General features: G+C 54.0%; 1 protein-coding gene across 1 annotated transcript in view; it reads right to left on the bottom strand.

Annotated features, from left to right (window-relative positions):
- Nucleotides 1-1,689: 1,689 nt before the first annotated feature.
- Nucleotides 1,690-22,841, bottom strand: part of Adap1 (ArfGAP with dual PH domains 1) — a 36,221-nt gene continuing 15,069 nt past the window's right edge. Inside the window, exons 3-10 of the mRNA XM_008851437.2 lie at nucleotides 20,394-20,476; nucleotides 8,349-8,461; nucleotides 7,186-7,332; nucleotides 4,337-4,420; nucleotides 4,059-4,121; nucleotides 3,440-3,511; nucleotides 3,039-3,267; nucleotides 1,690-2,864 (exon numbers count right to left, since the gene is read on the bottom strand). Of these exons, the coding sequence (XP_008849659.1) occupies nucleotides 2,836-2,864; nucleotides 3,039-3,267; nucleotides 3,440-3,511; nucleotides 4,059-4,121; nucleotides 4,337-4,420; nucleotides 7,186-7,332; nucleotides 8,349-8,461; nucleotides 20,394-20,476 (820 nt within the window). The 3' untranslated portion in view covers nucleotides 1,690-2,835. The remainder of the gene's footprint in view (nucleotides 2,865-3,038; nucleotides 3,268-3,439; nucleotides 3,512-4,058; nucleotides 4,122-4,336; nucleotides 4,421-7,185; nucleotides 7,333-8,348; nucleotides 8,462-20,393; nucleotides 20,477-22,841) is intronic.

The following is a 22,841-nucleotide window of genomic DNA, read 5'->3' as shown; positions in this document are numbered from 1 at the left end:
ACTTACCTGTGTGTCCAGTTGCTTGTATCTGTCAAAGTGGCCACTGTGAGCCGTGCTGGAATTCACTTGTTTGAATTTAGAAATCAATGTATCATTTTATTGAAATCTCCTCCACTAGGGTGTGCACATCTCAGCTTCAAGGAGCAGGACAGAGGTGACCCTGGTTGGAGTCTCTGCTGCTCCAGGTACTGAGAGGGGTGATGGGTTCCCAAGGTAGTGGGACATAACTGGAACACAGCCACAGGAAGGAGGTCCCAGTCTGCTGGGTGCAGGCGGAAGTTGCCCCTGTTCAGCTGTGACACGCACTTTGAAACCAGGAATTGGATCCTAGGTCATTGATGGAACAGTTTGAGGAGAATTCAGATTTGGAGTATATGTGAGGTTGGTTGGGGTTAACCCTACGTGAATGTAAGGAAAGGTGGTGCGAATATGAGACACTCAGTCACCTTTGTGTGGGAGACCCTTCCCATACACTGGCCCTTCCACACCACAGAGAGCCTCCCCCCATACCTACAGAGCCCCTTACATACACATTCAGTGCCTCCACACACCCCACAGAGCCCCCTTACACATTCACAGTCCCTTACACATGCACACACACAGCCTCCTCCATGCACCTACAGTCCCACAGCATTCCTTAGGATGTCATGGTGTTTACTGTTCCTTTTGGATGCCTGGTACTGTCAAGTGAGAGCCTTCATCCTCAGAGCCTTGTCCAGGCCTCAGCCCTGGCCAGTCTGTGCTCCACCCCTATTGAAGGATGTCCATGCATACAGTCACTTCCCTTGAGTTGTAAGTTCTCCATCTTCCTCACTAAAGATGTTCTTTGACAAATGTCAAGATGGCCAGTGCCCTGATAGGCATGGTGCCTGTGTATGTACACACCCACACATAGACAGCCTCACAGATACGCAGCCACCCAGCAGCATTCACGTACACTAACACAAACATGTACAGCCATGCCACGTGTGGCCCATATCCACAGAGCAGCAGCCCTTGGGGGGCTGTGGGGCTGGCCCTGCTGTAGGCTAAACACACTGGGTCAGGTCCTCATTCCTGAACTAGGCCTATCAGTGAGGGACACGGTGAATCTGTCCTGGTGGGGGTCAGAGGGAGGGAACCCTGGGGTGCCATCACTAGCCCAGCTGCAGTAAGGACCCCGGCTTCAGCAGTGGGAGGAGGGTTTGGGCTGCAGCTTAGTGACCGAGTGCTTCACGTGCAGTGTACTGGGTTCCATCCCTAGTGCCACACACAAACATTTTAGGGGAGAGCACAGCTGCCATGGATGGGGACATGGGTGCACACCTGGGCTTAGCACTTCATACCAGTGCTTTCCTGCAGACTGGATGACTAGTGACCTACCAGGAGTCTATGGCCCAGTACCTCTGCCACAGTTCAAAGCTCGGATGAATGTGGGGAGAAGTGGCCTGAGAGGGCTAGGGGGGCATGCTGGGGTAGGAACTGGGGTTTTGGAGCCCAGAGGCTGGGCTTCTGTTGGGCTGTGACTCCCAGTGCACAGTGATTGGGGACTAACAGGACAAAGGTATTGCAGACTCAGGCCAGGTCTGCCATTGGAGTGACATGGTTCCTCTGTGTCCTGTGTCCACTTCTGCCCAGAGGGAGGCTGCCAGGGCAAGTGGTATTCCCAACCCCACAACTCTCCACTCCAGCCACCAATGCAACAAAAGGGACCACGCCAGAGCCATACTTTATTCCAGGGGACATGACACAGGGCAACGGACGCCCACCTCAGGAACCCTCCCCCAGCTTCCTGAAACACAGCTTGGATGAAAAGGGCCAAGTCTTCCCGGATCACCCACAGATGTGTCCCCCACCAGTGCTCCGCCCAGCTGTCCAGCGGCCAGGACCTGCCCTGCAGGGGTTCCCATGGAAGGGAGCCTAGCTGTTGGGGTGACCAGGGAGCAGCAGAGGAAATAAATTACAGGTGGCTTTTAACTACTGGCCTGCCAGCAGCAAGCAGTCACTCCTGCCCATGGCCACTTCTTGGTTTGGGCTATCATCCCTCAAGGGCTCAAGGACTGCAAGGACAGGGCCAGAGGGCATGGGTCACAGGGCGGGGACGAGCACCGAGCTGGGCACAGATGCCCATAAGCAGATGGGGGCCACCCTGGTTCCCAAGGGAACAGCTGCTGGGCTCCATGCACAGTGCCCAGCAGGCTCCCTCCCTGCTGCCCAAGCCAGCTGTCCTAGGAATACTGGGGGATCCCAAGCACACACTGTTCTGGAAAATTGCCCCCAGTGGCCCCAGCCTGGTCAGCCCTAGTGGAAGGAGGAAAGCTGATCCCCGACCCTTAATCCCTGACTGACACACAGCAGGTGCTCAATAAATACTTGAGGTTGGGAAGGGGAAGGGAGGCATGCGGCACGTCCCAGAGTGAGTCCCCAGCAGCCAGGCCAGCCCGCTGCCACGGCTGTCCACAGCTGACAATGGCTGTCCACGGCAGCCCAGCACCGGGTCCTGCCCTGAGACAGATCTCTTGGGCCAGGAGAGTTAGTAAGGGCCGCTGGAGTTAGGAGACCCAGCCGGGCCCTTGGTGGGTGTCCAGCGACAGGAAGATGGGCCAGTCAGCCGGACATCACTAGGCGCAGCATGGCAGGGCCAGGGTCAGTCAGGCCCAGGGCCAACTCCGCCTGCCATGAGGTTCTGAAGAGAAGTTCATTCAACAGGCTGAGCCGAAACCTGGGCCCCACCTGGCCATGTCTGGGCTACACCAAGGAGGAGGATGTGGGCCAGGAGGCTGGGCTCCCCCACTGTCCAGCAATGCCTGGCCAGCCACTTGAGTGCAGTGTCCTGGGGCCTCTGGGCTCTCTTGCTTAGGGTTTATGCTTGAAGTGGGCTTCCACTGGAATGAGAACAGTCCAGCCTTGGGAATTGCCAGCTCACCTGGCTTCCCCTCCAGAGCCTGCAGCCTCCCTTCTACAGCTTGCCTGGGGTTCCTGGCCAGCAGCAGTGGGATCCCATACCCTGGGGTACAGACAGACACAGGCCCCCTGCCACCCCAACCTGTACCTCTTACCTGCATACTCCTGAGGCAGCATGGGCCTGTCCACCACCTTCTGGAAAGCTGCAATCCACTCACTCTGGTCTGACTCTGTCTCACAGGTGAACAGGAACTTGCGGTCAGGGGTGACAATGGTGATTCCGTGGGGCCAGTGGTGGCCTTGGGTAGATGGCGGGAGTCCTTCCAGCACAGTGTAACCACTCTCCTTGCTGCCTATGAAGACTTCTCCGCGGGCAAAGGCATCCTGCAGGTGGGAAGAGGCTGGGGCCAGAGTGGGGATCCCCTCCCCACCCAGGCTGTCCTGTTTTCCTCTCCAAGCCAAGCTATGTGGGGTGTCATGGCCAAGACCCTGAAAAAGCCAGTGCTGTCCGTAAGCAGTGAGCCCTGGAACAGGACTGCGGTCAGACCCTCCTTACCAGGGGGTCTTTGAAGTACATGAGCCTCCGGTCATCCATGGTGAACCAGCGCTTCCGGAAGCCTTCTGTTTGCTGTGGATCAGGGAGAGTGGTCAGCAGTCAGTAGGTCCAAGGTGTACCTCTAACCTGGATGACCACAGCTCAGCATCCAGAGGGCAAGGCCTCCCTGGGCCCTGCTCTGTCCAGTCAGTGCATAAGGGGCCCTGGCCATGCCCAGGGGCCCAGGTGGGGAGCCAGGCCTTGGCTGTAGGCGCTGTAATTTAGTCCCATGCTGCACAGGGCAGGTACACAGGGCCCTGCTGAAGAGGGACCTGAGAACAGGAGGCTCAGGCCGACCTGAGCCCCAGTACCTGAAACCAGGCCAGTGGTCTGGGTCCTGGGTCCCCAGCCTAGCACCAGGGCATAGGCAAGGGGGCTCAAGGACCACCCTGAAACTCAAAAGTCATGGAGCAAAGTGGCTGGCCCCCAGGACAGTTGAGCTGCACCTGGGAAAGTTGCTGGTGCTCTGGCTTGAGTCCAGTGAGCCCTGCACCAGGTCCAAACTACATTACATATACCAGGCAGATGCCAGATAGCTGACCTTGGAGTAGGCTAGGAGACCCTCCACCCACATACCTACCTTGGGCCCTGTCTTCTCCATATAGCCTTCCTTCAGGTAGTTCCTGGAGAGCTTGGGCACCAGCTACAAGACAGACAGTGGTGAGGCCCACCTACCCTGTCCACCAGGCTGTCTGCCCAGCACAGTCTGCAGTTGGGTTCCAGCCCCAGACTGAAGAGCCACAGTCAGCCCTTGTACCTTTGTGGGGACCCACATAATGGCTTTGGTCAGTTCTGTGTCCCACCCCAGATGACTGCCTCCTCACTCCCCTACCCAGTGGCTCTGGGGTGGCCACTCACATCTGCATCACTGGCTCCTGGGAAGGCCACCTGCAGGTAGTGGAAGCGGGCAGCTCGCAGCGCATTGAACCAGTCCACGATCTCCTGGGGGCCAAGGATGTGGTGAGTGACAGCTCCTGAGGCTCTGCCTCCTCCACAGTCCCCCAGCTGGGGCCAGTGCTCTAAGCAGCCACTGGACGGCCAGCTGCATCACCATTACCCATCCCTCATTAGGCCAAGATGGAGCAGTCGGGTGATCAGGGGCAGAGGACAGGCTGAAGCAGGGGACAGGGCAGGGTTGACATCCCAGCTCTGCACACCCCAGATACTGTTCTAGACACCTCTCTGCACCTAGCCCTGCCTGTCCTTGCTCAGGTCCTGGCCAGCCCCCTCACCAGACTCTGCACCCACTTAGGGTCTCCCACTCCTGACAGGAGTTCACAGCCTGGAGCTACAGCCGTGGCCCCACCAGGCTACCACTGCACAGGGAGCAGGGACCCCACACCTGCCTCCCTTGCGGCCTGTTTGTGTCTTCCCAGTTCCTCGACTGGTAAAATCCACAAACCCTCACAGCACACAACAAACCAAATGGTGCTGCCGGCACCTGGCTAAGCCTGCGCCCAGTCCACCCGTCCTTTCTCCCTCCACATCCCCAGCAGCCCTCATGGCTCTGCCTACCAGAAGCCCCACCTTTCCACCTGTAGAAGATCCCTACTCTCATCTTCCCTGCCTTTGCTCCCTGCCAGCCCCTGTGCTCTCTCCTCCCTACTGTGCTGTCCATTAGTCTCCTGTCCGCCCCACACTGCTACAGAACCAGGATGCCCACTACCCTCATGCTATGGTTGCAATGGCTCATACCCCAACATCAACCCTTCCAAATCCTGCCCACCTTGACTTTCAGGACACAGCCCTCCCCTTAGGGTCTGCTCTATTCTCATGGTGTGGCCTTGGGCACCACACATCCAGCCTTGGGCCTGTCCATTGTTCTAACCCGTTCTACCATACCCCTGGCTCCTAACCCTCTGCTCCCTGCTGCACTGTCTCCCAGTTCAGCTTGGTTCTGGGCTGGGCACATGGCTCAATCAGTAAAATCCTGGGTTTGTAAGCATAAAAACCCGAGTTCAGTCTCCAGAACCCACACCCCACAGCCGGGCGTAATGTATGTTTATAATCTCAGAATAGGGAGGCAGAGAATGGAGGATCCTTGGGGGGTCACAGTGCAGCCAGCTGGCCTAGCCAATCAACGAGCTCCAGGCCAGTGAAGGACCCTGTCTCAAAAAACAAGGTGGGGCTGGGGAGATGGCTCAGTGGGTAAAGCACTACAGCAAAAGCTTTTGGGCCTGAATTAGGATCTCATGAACCTACACAAAGCCAAACGTGTGTCTAATCCTGGTGCTCCTGTGGCAAGAAGGGAGAAGTGAATAGCCTGGCATACACAGCGATGAACAAGAGACGCTGCTTCTCACAAGGGGTAAGGCGAAGACCAACACCCAGCACCGTCATCTGACCTACGCACACACAAATTACACACATGATTAAAAATAAAATTGGGCTGGGTATGATGGTGCATGCTTTTAATCCCAGCACTCGGGAGGCAGAGGCAGGCAGATCTCTGTGAGTGAGGCCAGCCTGGCCTACATAGTGAGTTCCAGGACAGCTGGGGCTACAGGGAAACCCTGTCTCAAAAAGACCAAAAAAAAAAAAGTGGTGGAGGGACTGGAGAGGCGGTTCTTGTAGAGGACCAAGGTTTATTTCCCAGCACCCACTTGGCAGCCAATAACCATCTGTAACTCCAGTTCCAGGGTATCCAATGCCCTCTTCTGGACTCCATGGGGATTGTACAACACAAGTGCACTTATATATGTGCAAGCAAAACACTCATACATATAAGATTAAAAATAAATAAAAATCTAAAAAAGAAATGGCTGAGAGATTTGCACCAACACTGAACTGTGGGGAGGAACTGTCCAGAGTGAGAATAGAGGGAGGAAGTCACTAAAGAAGTCATTCAAGAAAATGCCCTGGGGCCCTTGTGGATATGAGTCACTAACCTGGAAAGGATCAGTGCCAGGTGAGGCTCAAGGCCCAGCACTGGGAAAAATTCCAATCTGAATTCTCTCGCTAGCCAAAGTACAGTGAGCAGAAAGGTAAAATTCCAGACACCAGGTCTCGTCAGGCCACTCACCTCCCAGGCACCATCTCAGAAAGCTACTGCAGGGTTTGCCCCAGCCAAAGGAGGCCATAAATCAAGAGCTGATGGCTTCGGGCAGGAAAGGAGGAGACAAAGCCAGGAATCTGAATAGTCCTAGGGCTTGGGTGGACACAGGCCACTACAGGTAATTTCCCAGGGAAATAAGTGCATGGGATAGAACAGCAACAGCTGCCCTGCCACCACTAGTGTTTTTGCATAGTCACAAAACAAAACACAGACCCTGAACACAACACAAATGAACACCACAGTTAATGATGGCACAGGGAGGCTGGGGGGCAGCATGGAAGACCTGTAACTTTTCCCAAGAGAGTCACCAGGTGGTACCAAAACCAGACAGGTCCAGCAGCAATTCCATCATGTTTACAGATGCAGGGCCACTTGCTGAAGGATCAGCCTAAACTCCAGCTTCCCATGCATTGAGGCTCAGCTGTGCAAAACCACACTCATGTGTGTGGGAGCCAGAGCACAGGAGGTTGGGGCCCCTCTGCCCTGCACACAGGCTCTCAGGTTTGCCTGGGGTATCCCACCATTCCAGAGATGGCTTTGGCCACAGAGAGCTGTGCTGCCCCTAAGGCAGGTCTGGATGAATCCTGGCATGTCGGGGGATTGCACTGCTCTGCCTCCCCGCAAATCCCACCACCCACCCAGTGGTACCCACCTTCCCGTCCTCATGGTAGATGAAGATGTTGCGGGTGCTGTTGTCCTTCAGGTAGGTGACTTGCAGGCCATGGGGGTGGCCAATCTTGGCTGGTTGGAAGGTGGCATTCAGATGTTCGATCTTCATGATGGCTTTGGGCTCCTTGGCCTGTAAAAGAAGTTTAGTCAGAGCTCCAGGCAGTGGCCACTGTCCAAATGAGGTGGGTCTGGCTGGGCACACTTGCTGTACTGGGCAGCCTCAGGTCAGCTGCTTAACCTTTCTGATCCCCAGCTTCCTGGACAGTGAATAGTAGGTAAATTTCTCCTTCCCTGAATGATGGGGACTACATCTTGGGGCAGGAGACAACACTTGGTAGCTGGAGAACCCTCCTCCCATGTCCTCTGCCCTGCGACCACTAAATTCTTGCCTCCCTGTGCATCTGGGGCTTGCAGACTGCCTGTGTCCAGGATAGTCAGGCAGTGAGCCAGGCAGCTAATCTCTTCCTGCTCTTGACCCTGGACCCTGCTTTCTTGGGGCAGCCCCCTTTAAGATATAGGTACTCACCAGCCTTCCTCCCTCAGCCGCAAGCCTATGATCTCATACAGGTGCCCAAGAGGGAGCACCCACTGAGACCAGGTTATCAGGACACACCCCCTTGGCAGTCTTGGACTGCTCACCAAGACCTGGCCTAGTGTTTACTGTCCCTAGATCAGTCTATTCAGGCTAATGTCAGGGTGTGTGGGTGTCTCTGGTATTCTGACTGGCTCTAAGGAGCTGTGTGACCAGCCCCAAACCTGCCCCTCAGCTATCAGGAGCCAAAAGTTTCTCACCCTGAGGGGGTGAGAAACCCCCCCTCAGCTGACCCAAGATTCTACCTTTGTTTGGTCCCTTGGACCCTGGAAGTGCTCACCGATGGGAAGCTTCAGCCTCCCTAAGGCCATTTGGCATCACCACCCAAGGTATGGCTCCTGGAGACCCCAGGAAGGGACAACAGGGTTGGGTGGGGTTGGGGGACCTGTGTACAGTATGTGTAGGGGTGCACACATGTGACATCACCCCAGGGGAGGAGCTGTCATTCATGAGGGGTGTCCCCTGGGAAGCTGTCTTTGGTGAGAGGGCCAATGCCAGCCCTGCAGATCCCAGGGGAGGCCAGGATGCTGTGTGGGATGGTCCCCAGGGCTCACATCATTTTTGTTGAAGTACTTCAGGGCCCCTTCTCGTTCCGTCAGCACAAACTTCCGGCTTAAGAACTGCCCATTGTCCCGGCCACGCTTCCAGAGAATACCCTCACGGTACCCTGAGAGAGAGAGAGAGAGAGAGAGAGAGAGAGAGAGAGAGAGAGAGATGTCAAGAGTGCAGTGGGCTGGGCAATGCTTGGCACAGAGGAGAGAGGCTCCATCTGGCCATCCTGGCCTTCTTCCTAGGGACCCTCCACTATGGAGGGTGCACACATGGGGAGTGCAGGGCTTCTCTGGCCTCGTGTCCTTCCTTGGACCTGAAGCCCTGTGCCCAGAGGGACCTGGCCAGATGCCCAAAGCATCTGGGGCCCAAGCTACAAGCCCACCTCTGCCCAATAGCGGCTCAGCACCCACTCAGATCTTCCCACGTGGGCAGGCCACCTAAGAAGCAAGACCTAGGGGCCTGGATGGGGATCTTTAGGGCTTTTTTTGGTTTTTGATTTTTTTTTTTTTTTTTTGGTTTTTTATTTTTTTTTTTTTTGGTTTTTTATTTTTTTTTTTTTTGGTTTTTTATTTTTTTTTTTTTTGGTTTTTTATTTTTTTTTTTTTTGGTTTTTTTGAGAAAGGGTCTCCCTGTAGCCGCAGCTGGCCTGGATTCACTACGGAGCCCAGGCTGGCCTCGAACTCACAGAGATCCACCTGCCTCTGCCTCCCGAGTGCTGGGATTAAAGGCGTGCGCCACCACACCCAGCGGGATCTTAAGATTCCTCAAAAGGAAGTGGTGGGTAGGCACAAGAAAAGGCAGCAATATATGGAGTCAGTGGTCTTGGTGATGCCAGGGGCTGTGAGGACCCTCCTCCAGAGTCCTGGGACCAATGTGGCCCATGGTGTTAATGTTGGTCAGTCCTGGGGACTCCTACGCAGTTCAAATCCCAGGGTGTTGTCAGCCACTGTGCTGGTGGCAAAGGATGGCACACTCAGACGATCTAGGCCCTCGCTCTCTTCCCCACTGCCTGGCTTTGCTGTACAATGCGTGGTCCCCATCTATCTACAGGGAGCTGGTGCCATGGGCTCTTCATGGCCATTTCTTGGGATGCTCCTTGGAGTCACATTGGGATTTCCCAGTGACCTGCTGGTGCATGCCTGCATTATTCCAAGTTTCTGCAAGCCATGAGTTTTGCTATCTAACTATCTCTGCTGGGTGTTAGGCAATGGAAGGGCAGCCTCTGTGTTACTAGTGTCATCCAGAACCTGACAGCTGTAACCAGCTCAGTCCTGATCATTGAACTCCCTCCCCCCGTAACGCCCCTGCTGATGTCCTCTGCCCACTGCCCAGGAGTCCTGTTCTGTTTGCAGACACAAGGGGCTATTTTCTGTGCTTTCTGAGACATGTGGCCATAAAAAGGCAGCACCCTGGCATCACAGAGGGGGCAGCTGGCAACTCGGGACAATTGGTCAGTTTGTCTCAGGGTGTGCCAGGAAGGGCCTGCCCCCTGCCCCAACTTCTCAAGGGATGGGGCCTCTTTGAAGCTGTGGGGTGGCTGATGTGCCTCGGGTCTCTCCTTGTCAGCATCAGCAAGCAAATCCCTTTTCTGTTCTTGGAGACTGGACTGCTAACACGTCCCACTAAGCCCAATCAGGGCCAACACAGAACATTTGTTGACTGACTCCACTGAGCACCAAGCCCAGGCAGGCAGGGACGTCCACACCTGACCCCCTTCAATTTCAGAAAACAGCCTCTCTAGACTTAAGCAGGGACTGTAGAAATGAAATGTTGGAGACGGCAGGGTAGGGTGCAGCAACAGCCTAGACGTCACCCTCAGAACCTTCAAGCCGTGTTTTGTGGGCTGGTACCAAAGAGCCAGTGAGAACACGGTTCTCGCATGCTGTACTAATAGTGGCCAGCAGATGGCAGCAGTGCACAGGGAGCCAGAGGCCCACGGGCTGATCCCTGCTGTCTTACTGAGGCTCCTGCGGAGGTATGGGACTCTAGCACCGAGTCTTCTAAGCCAGGCCAGGCCAGGCCCGAAGGGCACCCTGGGGGCCTGACCAGCTTCCCCGACAAGCCGCCGCCATGTCTGTATTTCGGGCCCCGTGATGGCAGCACAGATATTTTTGGATGGGTGCTGGCCAGCGTCCCTGGCCTGGCCCTGCCGGAGCCCCGGGCTTCTCTCACAGCACGGTCTCCTTCTTGGTACCATGGGAACGGGGCCAGCTGAGAGCTGAAAAGTGAACCTCTGCCCAGCCCCACCTGCCTGGCGGAATGATCCCTGCCAACCCCAGTCCAGGGTCCTCAGTCAGCAGGATAGCCAGACTGCCCATCTGGGCGCACTTGAGGCTGGGTGTGACTAGTGGTGACTGCCCTCTCTGAAAGAATTAGTGGATCCTAGAGCAGAGGCCAGAAAGTTAAGTCAGCACTGATTGGATGCCTACTGTTTGTAGAGATGGGGCCAGCTGCCAAGGAGCTGGGGCCACACCTCATAGGGGCTGCACGTTCTGAGACTAGAAAAACCTCCTGAGGAAGGTGCAGGACAGGCACAGGAGGGGATCAACGTCATGCATCTCGGAAAGGGAAGAAGTCACAGCAGCCAGGCACTGCACAGCTCCCCCACAGGCAAGGCAGGTCTTCTGCCTGGTGAGAACACAGAGCTGTGGGCATACAGTGGTATGGCCACTCTGCAACCTAGGCAGGCTGGTGATTTCTTTCTATATAATGGAAGTGGGGGCACCTCACTATGTAGCTCAGGTTGGCCTCAAACTCAAGATCCTCCTGCCTCAGCCTCCAGGGTGCTGGGGTGATAGGTGTGTACCACCATGCCTGACTTTAAAATTTTTTTATTTTAGGCCGGGTGTGGTGGCGCACGCCTGTAGTCCCAAGCACTTGCAAGGCAGAGGCAGGCGGATCTCTGTGAGTTCAAAGCCTGCCTGGTCTACACAGTGAGTTCCAGGCCAGCTGGGGAAGACCCTGTCTCAAAAAGACCAGAAAATATTTTATTTTATGTGTATGACTGTTTTGCCTGCATGTATATAAGTACAGTACATGCATGCATTTCCCACAGGGGCTAGAAGAGGATATTGGATCCCTTGGAACTGGAGTTATGGATGGCTGTGTGAGCCCCCATGTGGCTGCTGGGAACTGAACAGGTCCTCTGCAAGATCAGCCAGTGCTCTTACCCACTGAGCATCTCTCAAGCCCCTCATGCCTGAATCTTAATGCTCATAAACTGGAAAGAAGCAAGTGTTCCTTGCGGTCTCATGTGCCAGGTAGACAGCCCTGCCACCCACAGGAGGAGCTCCAAGGCCTTGAACTCCCCAGGCACACAGGAGAGAGCCAGGCCCTGGGGTGCCTCGGGATGCAGGCAGGAGAGCTGCAGTGGCAGGGGTGGACACTGCAGAGGTTTCTGTGATCTCATAGTTCCATAACCTACAGCTATCACAACTCGAAGAACTGTGTTCTAAATAGGATATGCAAAGTGTATGTAAATTATGTGGTATATATGTAAACTGTACTTTTTGTACAGGGCAACAAGCACATGGTTTTGCTTTAAATGTGACAGGAAACTTGCTAGGCTGTGAGTCAGACTGGGCACCCAGGGCCACTGTGGGACCCTCCCAGGTAGAGGTGTTCATACCATCTGGCCTCTCCCTCTGGGCTTTGCTCTGATGGAGGGGAAGACACAGAGATAGGGCTAGGAGATATTGGGGAAACTGAGGCTCCATCACCTTACCTGGGCCACCCAGACCCAATCTCTGGCCTCTGAGTTCTTCCTGCTTTCTGTAGGCCCAGAGACCTTGCCGGGGCTCTAACAGGGGCAACCTACACCTAGAGGAACCAGACTCCAGAGTCAGAGGCCACACTGAGTGTGCTCAGGACTCTGCCTCTCCCAGCCCACTGCTCTGGCCACTTGGGTTCTATCTAGACACTCTCCAGGTCCCCACTGGCCTGACAGGATGTCTGGGCCCTTTCTGTGTCCATAAGACAGGACATGAGCAGGTTTCCGTATGTGCAGATTCTGGGGTGGTATTGCTTGCCACCATTTCACAGGGACACTGACTCCAGGGAGTGCAAAGGGGCCACATGGATAACAGGCTGAGATTCAAAGTGGGTGGTCCTTAGAGCTGCATGCACCTGCAGGGGCCTCCTTAGCATGTACACCCCCATTCCACCTGCTCCCTGGGAGCCTCATCTCCTACTCTAGACAGCTGGAGTCCTGGTATCAGGTGGTCCTGTCTACTCGGCCCGTCTTACCACCTCCCATCCCAGCTCTGGGAACAGCTCCCTCTTCCTCCATGTCTCCTTCCTTGAAGGGCTGCCTTCCCAGATCAACTGCACCAAGCATGTTCCCATCACCCAGTGGTGCCTGGCCTAACTGGACTCCCTGGATCGAGGCAAGGTGAGGCAGGGTCCTCCTCTGAACATCTGACACCTCTCAGGGCCTGGCTCCTGGGGTCTCCATATCACATGTACCCAGTGTGCAGTGACCTGGTTTGAAGATGCCCTGATGCTCTAAACATTCATGGAGGCCCTTTGTGTGTGAGCAACCCACATTCATTTTTTTTTTCTTTTTAAATTTTTTGGATTTAGTCTTATTTTATATGTGTGAATTTTGTCTACATTTAAGTGCACCATGTACATGAAATGCCCAAAGAGACCAGAACAGATTCCCTGGAACTGGAGTTAAAGACAGTTGCTGGCCACCATGTGGGTTCTGGGAACTGAACCTAGCTCCTCTACAAGAGCAGCTAGTGCTCTTAACCCCTGAGCCATTTCTCCAGCGCCCACCCTCCACATTCATTCTTAATCACTTCTTTGCTCCACAGCCAGCAGAGCAGGGTCTGGCAGGGGGTGGGTCTGCTGAGCCCCAGGCTCCAGCGCAGGACCCCAGGCACTGGACTTTTGAGCTGTGTTCCACTTTGTATGCAAGGAATCAGTTCCTTGGAGATGCTGCTCAGCTCCGTAGAGACACAGCAGTCACTACAGCTCCCGGGCTGACTCCAGAGCACAGGACTGGGGCTCTCTGGTCATCCTTACCGCCTCTCCCTACCTGTACCTGGCACAGGCAGGGCACACACCAGGTCTGGAAGAGGCCTGGTACTTGTGGGCCGACTGGCTGACCCCCTGAGTGACTCCTCACCTGGAACCTGTCACATGGACAACCCTTAGGGCTTCTGGGTACACTTGTAGCTCCCAAACCCTGAAGCCTCCACACGAGACAAGCCTGTCCCCATGGAAAGCCTATCCACTTTCCACCATCATTTCAAGGGACCTGATCCCCTCACCTCGCCAGCCACCACAGGGTGCCCCACCCTGACCATTTGTCCAGCATCTGTCATGATTTAACAATCCCCAAATGCCCCTGTGCTGAGCATATTGACCCCACCACATAGAAGGGGAAACTCAGGCCTGGCCAGGCAAGGCTCTGGCACTGACGGAGCCTCACTTCCCTCTATATTTTCAAAGTGACCCTTAGGACAAAGGTCAGGGCAAGCAGAAACACGGAGATGTCCCTGCCTGGCACAGCTGTCTCATGGGGCAGTCCTCAGCCTTGAGAAGGGAAAGGCATGGAAAGAGGCAACTCCCAGAAGGACCTGGGTCCCAAGGCCCAGGCAGGAAGCTGTGTCTGTTGGAGGGAGGCAGTGGGCTGGTCCTGACAAGGACCATTGTCTGGGTTCCCCATGAAAGGGTGCCATTGAGACTCAGCTGGAGGCAGGGCACAGCTTGGCAGAAGCCAGAGCAGCTGTCACCCAGTCATCACAATGGCAGTCCCCATGAGGGGCAGGTGGGAGTCAAGGTGGGACCAGGTATGAAGATGCATCTATAGCCTGGACATCTCCAAGTCTCAGAGGAGAATTTAAACACTCCAGCAAATTGTGACCTTGGCCAAGTGGGGGCACACAGAGGGGCCGACCATGCCCCTGGTCCCAGGACATCAAAGCTTGGTAGTGGTGTTAATTCTATGCCTGCTTGAGGACAAGCATATGTGTCACACAGGATGAGACTTTAAAGGCTCCTCAAACCCCAGACCCACCACAGGGTCCAGGCCACCCACACAGACACACAGCTTCACCTGCTGCCTCCTCAGCATCCCAGGCAGCCCAGACATCAGAAGGGGCAGCCGGGAAGAGGGGTCTTGACTCTGCAGCTTCTGTGGTTGGCTGGACAGGCAAAGTGGTGGGGGATCTAAGTGGGGTGCTGGCACCTGTCTGGCCCCAAGCTCTAAGGCTATCTCCCTCCCTCCTGGATGATGCTAGTTCCACCCCCCAAACTGAGACCTCTCCCAAGGCCCATTCTAGGGCAGCACATGCTTGGACCCCCAGGTCTGCCCTGGGGGGAGATGACAGCCAGTTACCCAGGTGGCTATGTGGACCCAGAGGCATTAGCCTGGAATAGATGCTTGGTCTCAATCCATGGAGCTCCTGCAGTGGGATCAGGTAGGAGATAGACTTGAAGTCAATGGGTACCCCACTGCCGGAAACCCTCCTGCCTGGCACCTCCTGGACCCCAGCACACAGTGCTTTGGTGTAACCTCTTCTGTATTTTAGAATTGAAATTTTCAGAGGCTGGAAAGATGGCTCAGTGGTTAAGAGCACTGGCTGCTCTTGTAGAGGACCTGAGTTCAGTTCCCAGCACCCACATGGCAGCTAACAACTGTCCACAACTCCAGTTCCAGGGTTTCCAGCACTGTCTTCTGGCCTCCATGGGCATTGTACAACATGGATGCACTTGCATACATGCAGGCAAAACACTCAAAGTCAATTAAAAAAATTTTTTTAAAGAAATTTGCAAAAATAGTACATGTTCCACCAAGGATGAGCGCCACACACTGTGACAGAAGCCTGGAGCAGAAGGGCCACGCTTCACGCCCAGCTGGTGAATAGCAGAGAGAGAGAAGCAGATGGTGGCTGGCTATGGGGAATGGTTGCTAACAGGACAGAGTCTCCTCCCTGGGGTGAAAGTGTCTAGACTGGGCCTGGTGTTGCACAATGTTGAATGCTCTGGCACATCAGATCTGTGACCCAGGTACTTGTAGTACCACACTGCTCCTAACAAAGAGACTTCCCATGGAGGACCCCTGGGCCTCCTGGTCCCACATCACCCCTGGACCCTCATTTCATGACTTCAAGCTACATGGAAAAGGGTGGATCAGGTGTTCCCAATGATGTCCATGGTTCTTAGGCACTCTGGAGGGGCCTTGGCTGAGTCTTCGCTCAATATCAGCCTTAACATGCAGCAGGGACATCCCCGATGTCACCACCTTGTCTTTCATCCCTTTCCATCCCTTACTCCAGCATCCATCCGGGCCCTGGAGTTATCCAGCCTGGCCTTGGGACCCTCAGAACAAAAATCTGCAAATTCCTCAGTCTAGGGCCCCTGCTGGGCTGAGGACGCCCAGGTCTTGATCAGGGACTTGTGTCCTTGGCTGGCTGCTTCATCCTGTGGCCCTGATGGCTCCCAGTCCCCGGCCACCAGACAGACCTCCCTCCTGGGCCCCACCTCTTTTGGGGCCCTTGCATTTCCCTTTTCTTCATTGGAGGGGACTTCTGCATTTTCCAGGAGCCAGCAGGGGTGGGGCGTCCTTGCCCTAAGTGAGAAAATGCTCTGTGGTAAGAGCAGTGGGTGGGAATGCTGGGAACTGGTGACAGAAGGGTGGTAGAACTCCTGCCTAGACTCCCCCAGTGAGGGGCAGGGCCGTGGCTCAGTGGTAGAATACTGGTCTAGCATGTCCAAAGCCCTGGCTTCCATTGTTAGTCCTAAAAATAAGAAGAGGGGAGAGAGAGAGAGAGAGAGAGAGAGAGAGAGACAGAGAGAGAGACAGAGAGAGAGAGAGAGATAAAAGACAGGAAAGAGGGAAATAAATTTGGTCAGAGCTGCCCTAAGGCCCTGTCGCCATGAGGGCACAGAGGTTGGTGGGTAGTTGGAAAAAGCTACCATGAGAGCAAGCAGGGTATGTTGGAGGTGTTTGACGACCTGAGCTCAAAACAGCTCCAGGTTCTCTGGGTCCCTAGGAGGCTCCCTATTGTCTGCCAGGTCCTTGGCCTCCCTGTGAGCTTGGTCTCTTCCCATGAAACCTTGAAGCGACAAGTGGGTAGGAGGGTGGCTTGGTGGCAGCTGATTGGAGGCTGGGTGGACCCCTGACTATAGCCGCTGCACACACCAGATTGGGCCCCTGCTGGTCTCAAGGTGTGGGTGGACAGGGAAGGGTAGCAGCACTTTCAAGGAGGGAAACAGACCTGGTAGGTGGTGCATACCTGTAATCCCAACTCTTGGGCGGTTAAGTCAAGAGGATCAAGTGTTTGAGACCAGTGTAGGCCACATGGTGAGTTCCAGACTAGTCTGGATTACACAGGGAGACCTTACCTCCAAAAATCCCAGAACCTTCCCACAAAAGAAGGAAACATGGGGCTCAGCAGTTAAGACCACTGGCTGCTCTTGCAGAGGACCTGGGTTCAGTTCCCACATGGTAGCTAACAACTGTCTGTAACTCCAGTTCCAGGGGATCTGATGCTCTTTTTTGGCCTCCCCCACTTAGATATCAGTGGTATGCCCAGGCACAGGAGGAAACCAGCAGGGAGCCCAGTGGCCCTACGTGTGTGTGTGTGTGTGTGTGTGTGTACATGTTGGTGCCTAGTTGGTGCCTACAGGAGCATATGCACATATGTGTACATGCATGTAAAGGCTAGAGGGCAACCTCAGCCATCCCCCTTAGTTGCTCTCCACTTTTAAAACATTAATTTATTGTGTATGTATGTGCATGTGTGTGTGTGTGTGTGCGCGCGCATGCACGCACGCATGCATGCACATGCCATGGGTGTGGGTGTCAAAGGACAACTTTTGAGAGTTAGTTCTCTCCTTCACCATGTGGGTCACAGGGATCTTACTCAGGTCATGAGACTTGGTAGCAAGTGCCTTTATCAACTGAGCCATCTCTCCAGGCCCCCTCCTTATTATTTTGAGGCAGGGTCTCTCACTGGCCTGAAGTTCACTGAGTAGTCTCAGCTGGCTGATCATCAAGCCTGGGGATTCTCCAGTCTCTGCTTTCCCAGCACTAGGACTACAAGAGCCTGCTTTAATTTATGATGATACGTTTAAGTGTGTATGTATGTGCATGTGCGTGCAAGTGCCCACAGAGGCCAGAGGGATCCCCTCGAGCTGGACTTACAGACAGTTGTGAGGCATGCAACATAGGGGCCAGAAACCAAAATCTGGTACCCTGGAAGAACAGAAAGTGTCCTTAACCACTGAGCCAGCTCTTTGGCCCAAGAGCCTGCTTTTTCTCACATGAATTCTGGTGACTGGACTCATGTCCTCATGCTTGCAAGGAAAGCCCTTTTCTGGCTGAGCCATCTCCCCATTCCCTCACTTTTCTTATAAGAGACAGTTTCACTATAGCCCAGCTGGCCTTGAATTTATGATCTTCCTCCTCCAACCTCCTAAATGCTGGGAGGATAGGCTGTCTCCACCACATCTGGTGTTAACAGGATTCTGACCCCCGAGTGAATCCTGACCCTGAGTGACTGTGGTGTCACCATCTCCTGAGCCCTGTATATGACCTGGAGACTTCCAAGCCCTCTCTGACCTAGGCACTTGGCACAGAGACCCAAACACCTGCAGGACAGTCTCTGGTGCCCCAGCCTGCTGTGGGCTTGATTCTGTCACCCTGCATGCACCCTAATTCTAGAACCCAGATCTTTTTTAAAATTCTATTTATTTTTATTTAAGTATTTTATTTTATACATGCAGTGTTTTGCCTGCATGCATATAAGTGTACCTGTGTTGAGCAATGCTCATAGAGGCCAGAAAAGGGTGTTGGATCCCCTGGAACTAGAGTTATAGACAGTTGTTAGCTGCTATGTGGGTGCTGGGAACTGAACCCAGGTCCTCTGCAAGAGCAGCAAGTGCTCATAGCCACTGAGCCATCTCTCCAGCCCCTAGTACCTGGATCTGGTTTCTTCCAGGACCAGTCCAGTTCCAGAGGCAGGTGTGTGATCCAGGAACCCCCTCTCCCCCATTACAGTGACTCAGACTAGTCAGAGCAACCAGATGAGACTTCCTGAAATTTCTATGCACCCTGCTCATCCCTCGTCACAGTCCTTGGGGACAGGAGGTCAAATCTGGACCTGCTAGAGCCCACCTGCCCCCCAAGAGTGCTTCTGTGAACCCAGAGAGCTAGAAGGCAGAGACAACCAAGCCAGGACCTCACAACGCTGCTTAGACGCCATGCCTGCAGGTAGACCGTGTATGTGAGCACATGCGTGCTTGGTTTGCTCATTCCCAGCTGAGCTGTCTCTGTTGCTTACAAATTGATGGTTAAGATAGCAAGAACAGAGATAATGTTCAGAAATATGGTTCCATCATCTAGACATGAGGCCATACACCATTTTGTTATAAGTTGCTGAGATGCTAAGGCTGAAGATAAAGGGGTTCTGGCTAATCTGGGGCCCCCACAGCACGTGGGCCAGGGCTCTTATTCATTTTTATAGACTCCGAAGGATTAGGTAATGAAGGTGTTGGTATCTGGGGTAGATGGATGCTGAATGAAGGCCACGTAAGTCAGAAGTGAGACAGGAGAGGGGAGCCATTTCCAGCACTCTGAAGTGAGGAGAGGGAAGGTACCTGCTGCCACACACAGCATCCACCTTGGGGACAAAAGGACAAGCAGCTGTCCTTTGTGTGACCCAGCATGGAGAGGGGAGGGGAGTTTGTCACCCCCTGCTCACAACCACACCTGCTCCCAGGGTCACAAGGAGATGGTGCCAACGAAGCCCCAGCAGGGTGGAGAGAAACTCTTTTAGGGGTGTGAGGAGAGACTGAACTAGTGGGCAGTGGTACCCTCCCCAGTGGAACCCACCTGTGTGCAGTCCCTCAGAACTCTCTCCAGCAGATGGGGGGACACCATTCCTTTTCTACTAAGGTGCAACTCTCAAAATACCACCGTGAAATGGGCACGTCTGTCTAGTTCCAGAACATTCTGATCATCCTAAAAGGGAGCCCGTTAGAAGCCACAGATCTTCCTGCCTCGGTGTTCATAGGGTCCTAGGACACAGGACTTCGATATCAGCATAGAATTGCCAGTGTCCCTCCCCTCTCCATGGATGATGCTGCTCTGATTGGATGGGCCCAACCAGCTTTTCCTCTCACAGATGACAACGATAAGGGTTCCTGGGCCTTGTAGCTACTCAAAGGTTTTACTGTGGACAGTTTCCCCAGGGATCCTCAACATCTGTGCTGGCTCCATGCCAGAGCAGAGACACAGGAATGGCCCAACTCCAGATTTCAGGGTCCAACCATGTAGCAAAAGCCAGGAAAAGGCCCCTGGGACAAGCTAAGGGAGTTCCTTCTGTGGAGTAATGGGGACCTCCTCAGACCCATGGAGCTGTCCAAGCACCATGACCCAGGCCCTCAGGCCTCCAGGCCCATGTAACAAACATGTGACATGTAAACAGCAGGATGCCCAGCCCACGCTTAAGGCACTGGGCCCTGGAAATAACCACTGTCAGGACCCAGTGTTCAGCATGGGTGGTTGACCTTCTTAAGGGGGCTTTCAGCTTCAGCTGTTCAAATAGGATGGCTCCTCTTCCCTCTCAAGGGTCCTGCTGCCCTCCCCCCGCCCCGGCTCCCCCTGCTCCCTAAGTGTCCTGCCTCACACAGGAAGGCTAAATGACACACAGGTGATAAATAGACTAACAGTCAGCCCACCTTCCCAGTGAGCAGGTAACAGAGGCTGGGTTCCCAACACTCTGAGAAGTGGTCCCCAAAGACTCCCCTTAACAAAGCTCTAGTACCCAAGGCACCTGACCAGGCAGGTGCAGGAGAGGCAGTGGCTGCTAGCCTGGCCTCAACCAGTGTGGGTGCTAGCCCACAACAGCCCCATTTGGCTCTCCACATTAAGCCCACAGTCATCCTGGGGTCCCTGAAATGGAGGGGATACCTTCAGCCCTCAGAACTCCACAGGCCCAGCAAAGAGACTCTGACAGGTTTGAAATGCTGAGCCAGTTGGAGACCACCAGAAGGGGAACAGAGCCAAGCCTGGCTGCTCTGCTGCAGCTCACCTGCAGAGTACGGCTCCTGTTTCTCAGGGTGGAGGAACTCCTGCCTCTCGTATTTGGCACGAACCCACTGCTCCTGTAGCAGTCTGCAAAGAGAGGGAGGACTCAGCTGGACACCAAGCACTATACTGAGAGACACCACGATCCCAGCCATCCCTGGGCACCAGACCCTGGAAATAATCAGCTATTGCAGCCAGTGGTCAGCATGGGTGGCTGCCGTCAGCTTGGGCTGCTCTGAAGAGATGGCTCCTCTCTATTCAAGGGGGTCTCTGCTACCATGTCTGGGTCCCCCTGCTCCCCCAGATCCTGTCTCACAACCACCCAACAGTCAAATTAGCAGGTGGGACACCTGAGCCCCATCCACCTGAAACAACCCCTCACTCTGTTCTGCAGTGGCTGAACCCTGCGTTAATTTTTAACTGTCAACTTGACAATGGCCTAGAGTCACCTGGGAAGATAGTTTTTAGTTTACTGAGGAATTGTCTAGATCAGGTTTGTCTGTGGGGGATTGTCTTGATTATTAATGTAGAAGACCCAATCCACTGTGGGCAGCACCATTCCTGGGAGGGGGGGTCCTCAACTGTATAAGAGAGGAGAAATCAAGCTGACAGTGAGCAAGCAGGTGAGCATGTGTTGATCTCCGCTCCGGACTGTGATGCGATGTGACCAGCTGTCGGCTCCTACTGCTGTTCTCTCCCTGCTGATGGGCTGTGGCCTGGAGTTGTGAGCTCATATAAACCCATCCTCCCCTGAGTTGCTTTCTGTCAGGGTGTTTATTCACAGCAACAGATATGAAACTAGGACACTATGTGATGTCCATGTGACTTTGGCCACATCTTGACCCCCCCCAAAGCCTGGGCATCCATGTGGGACTTGCCACCATCAAGCCTGCTGAATATCACCCCAAGAGGTCTCAGTGCTATGACTGTCACACAACACCTTCTGCTCTGACCTTCTCATAGCTTTGCTCAGTTATTTGGGCTTGTGAATGTGAGTCTCTAAACTCATGGCACCATCTCAGCCTTCATAGGTGAATGACTGGCTCAGTCTATCTCCTGCCCTCATTACCTTTCCCTGGTCTTGCTAGTCAGAGGCCTTATAAATGGACTCTCCAAAACATAGAGGCACAGCTGGGCAGACAGGTCAGTCCATATACATAAAGTGCTTGCCTTGCAAGCATGAGGACCTGAGTTCAATTCCCGGAAAACACATTACAAAGTTAGATGTGGAGTACTAGATAGCTTTAGTGTCAACTTGACATACCTGGGTTGAGGGAGCCTCAACTGGGGAATTGCCTTCATTGGACTGTCCTGTAGCCATGTCCATGGGGCACCTGCTTGATGAGTGATGTGGGAGGGCCTAGCCCACTGTGGGTGGTGCCACCCCTGGGCAGGTGGGCCTGTGTTGCATAAGAAAGCAGGCTGAGCAGGGGCCAGGGGAGCAAGCCAGTAAGCAGCATTCCTCCATGGCCTGTGCTCCAGCTCCTGCCTCCAGGTTCCTGCCCTGAGTTCCTACCTTGGGCTCCTGGATGAACTGTGACCTGGGAGATGTAAGCTGAATAAACCCTTTCCTTCCCAAGTTGGTAGTGGTCAGAGTATTTTGTTACAGCAATGGAGAAACAAACCAGAACATGTGGTAATGTGTGCTTGCAATCCCAGTGCTGGGGAGTTGGAGACAGAAGGATCCTGGGGCTCTCTGACCAGCCAGCCTAGTTGAATTGGTGAGTTCCAGACCAGTGAGAGACCTTGTGTCAAAAAAGAAAGTTGGGGCTGGAGAGATGGCTCAGCAGTTAAGAGCACTGGCTGCTCTTGCAGAGGACCTGGGTTCCATTCCCAGCACCCACATGGCAGTTAACAACCATCCTGTAACTCCAGTTCCAGGGGATCTGACACCCTCTTTTGAGCTCTGAGGGCACTTACAACATGGGTGCACTTAGGGACATGTAGGCAATACATTCAGACACATAAAATAATAAATTTTTTTTTTGGTCTTTTTGAGACAGAGTTTCCCTGTAGCCCCAGCTGGCCTGGCCTGGAACTCTCTATGTAGACCAGGCTGGCCTCGAACTCTCAGAGATTCACCTGCCTCTGCCTCCCAAGTGCTGGGATTAAAGGTGTGTACCACCACACCCGGCTAATAAAATATTTTTTAAAATAATAAAAATAAAGTGGATAGTACCTGAGAAACAGCATCTGAGGTGTACCCCCAGCTGTCCTGGCCTGGAACTCTCTATGTAGTCCAGGCTGGCCTCGAACTCTCAGAGATTCACCTGCCTCTGCCTCCCAAGTGCTGGGATTAAAGGTGTGTACCACCACACCCGGCTAATAAAATATTTTTTAAAATAATAAATATGGAGGAACAGGCAGGTCTGTGAGCTCAGATCTACATAGCGAGTTCCAGGGCTGCATAGTGAGACCCTATCTCAAAAATTAAAGTTAAAAAAAAAAAAAG

This window comes from Nannospalax galili, unplaced genomic scaffold (assembly GCF_000622305.1).
Source record: "Nannospalax galili isolate Female #2095 unplaced genomic scaffold, S.galili_v1.0 scaffold664, whole genome shotgun sequence".
In the NCBI taxonomy this organism is placed as follows: Eukaryota; Metazoa; Chordata; class Mammalia; order Rodentia; family Spalacidae; genus Nannospalax; species Nannospalax galili.
The sequence above is the reverse complement of the archived record's forward strand: the minus strand, read 5'-3'. Positions and strand labels throughout refer to the sequence as shown.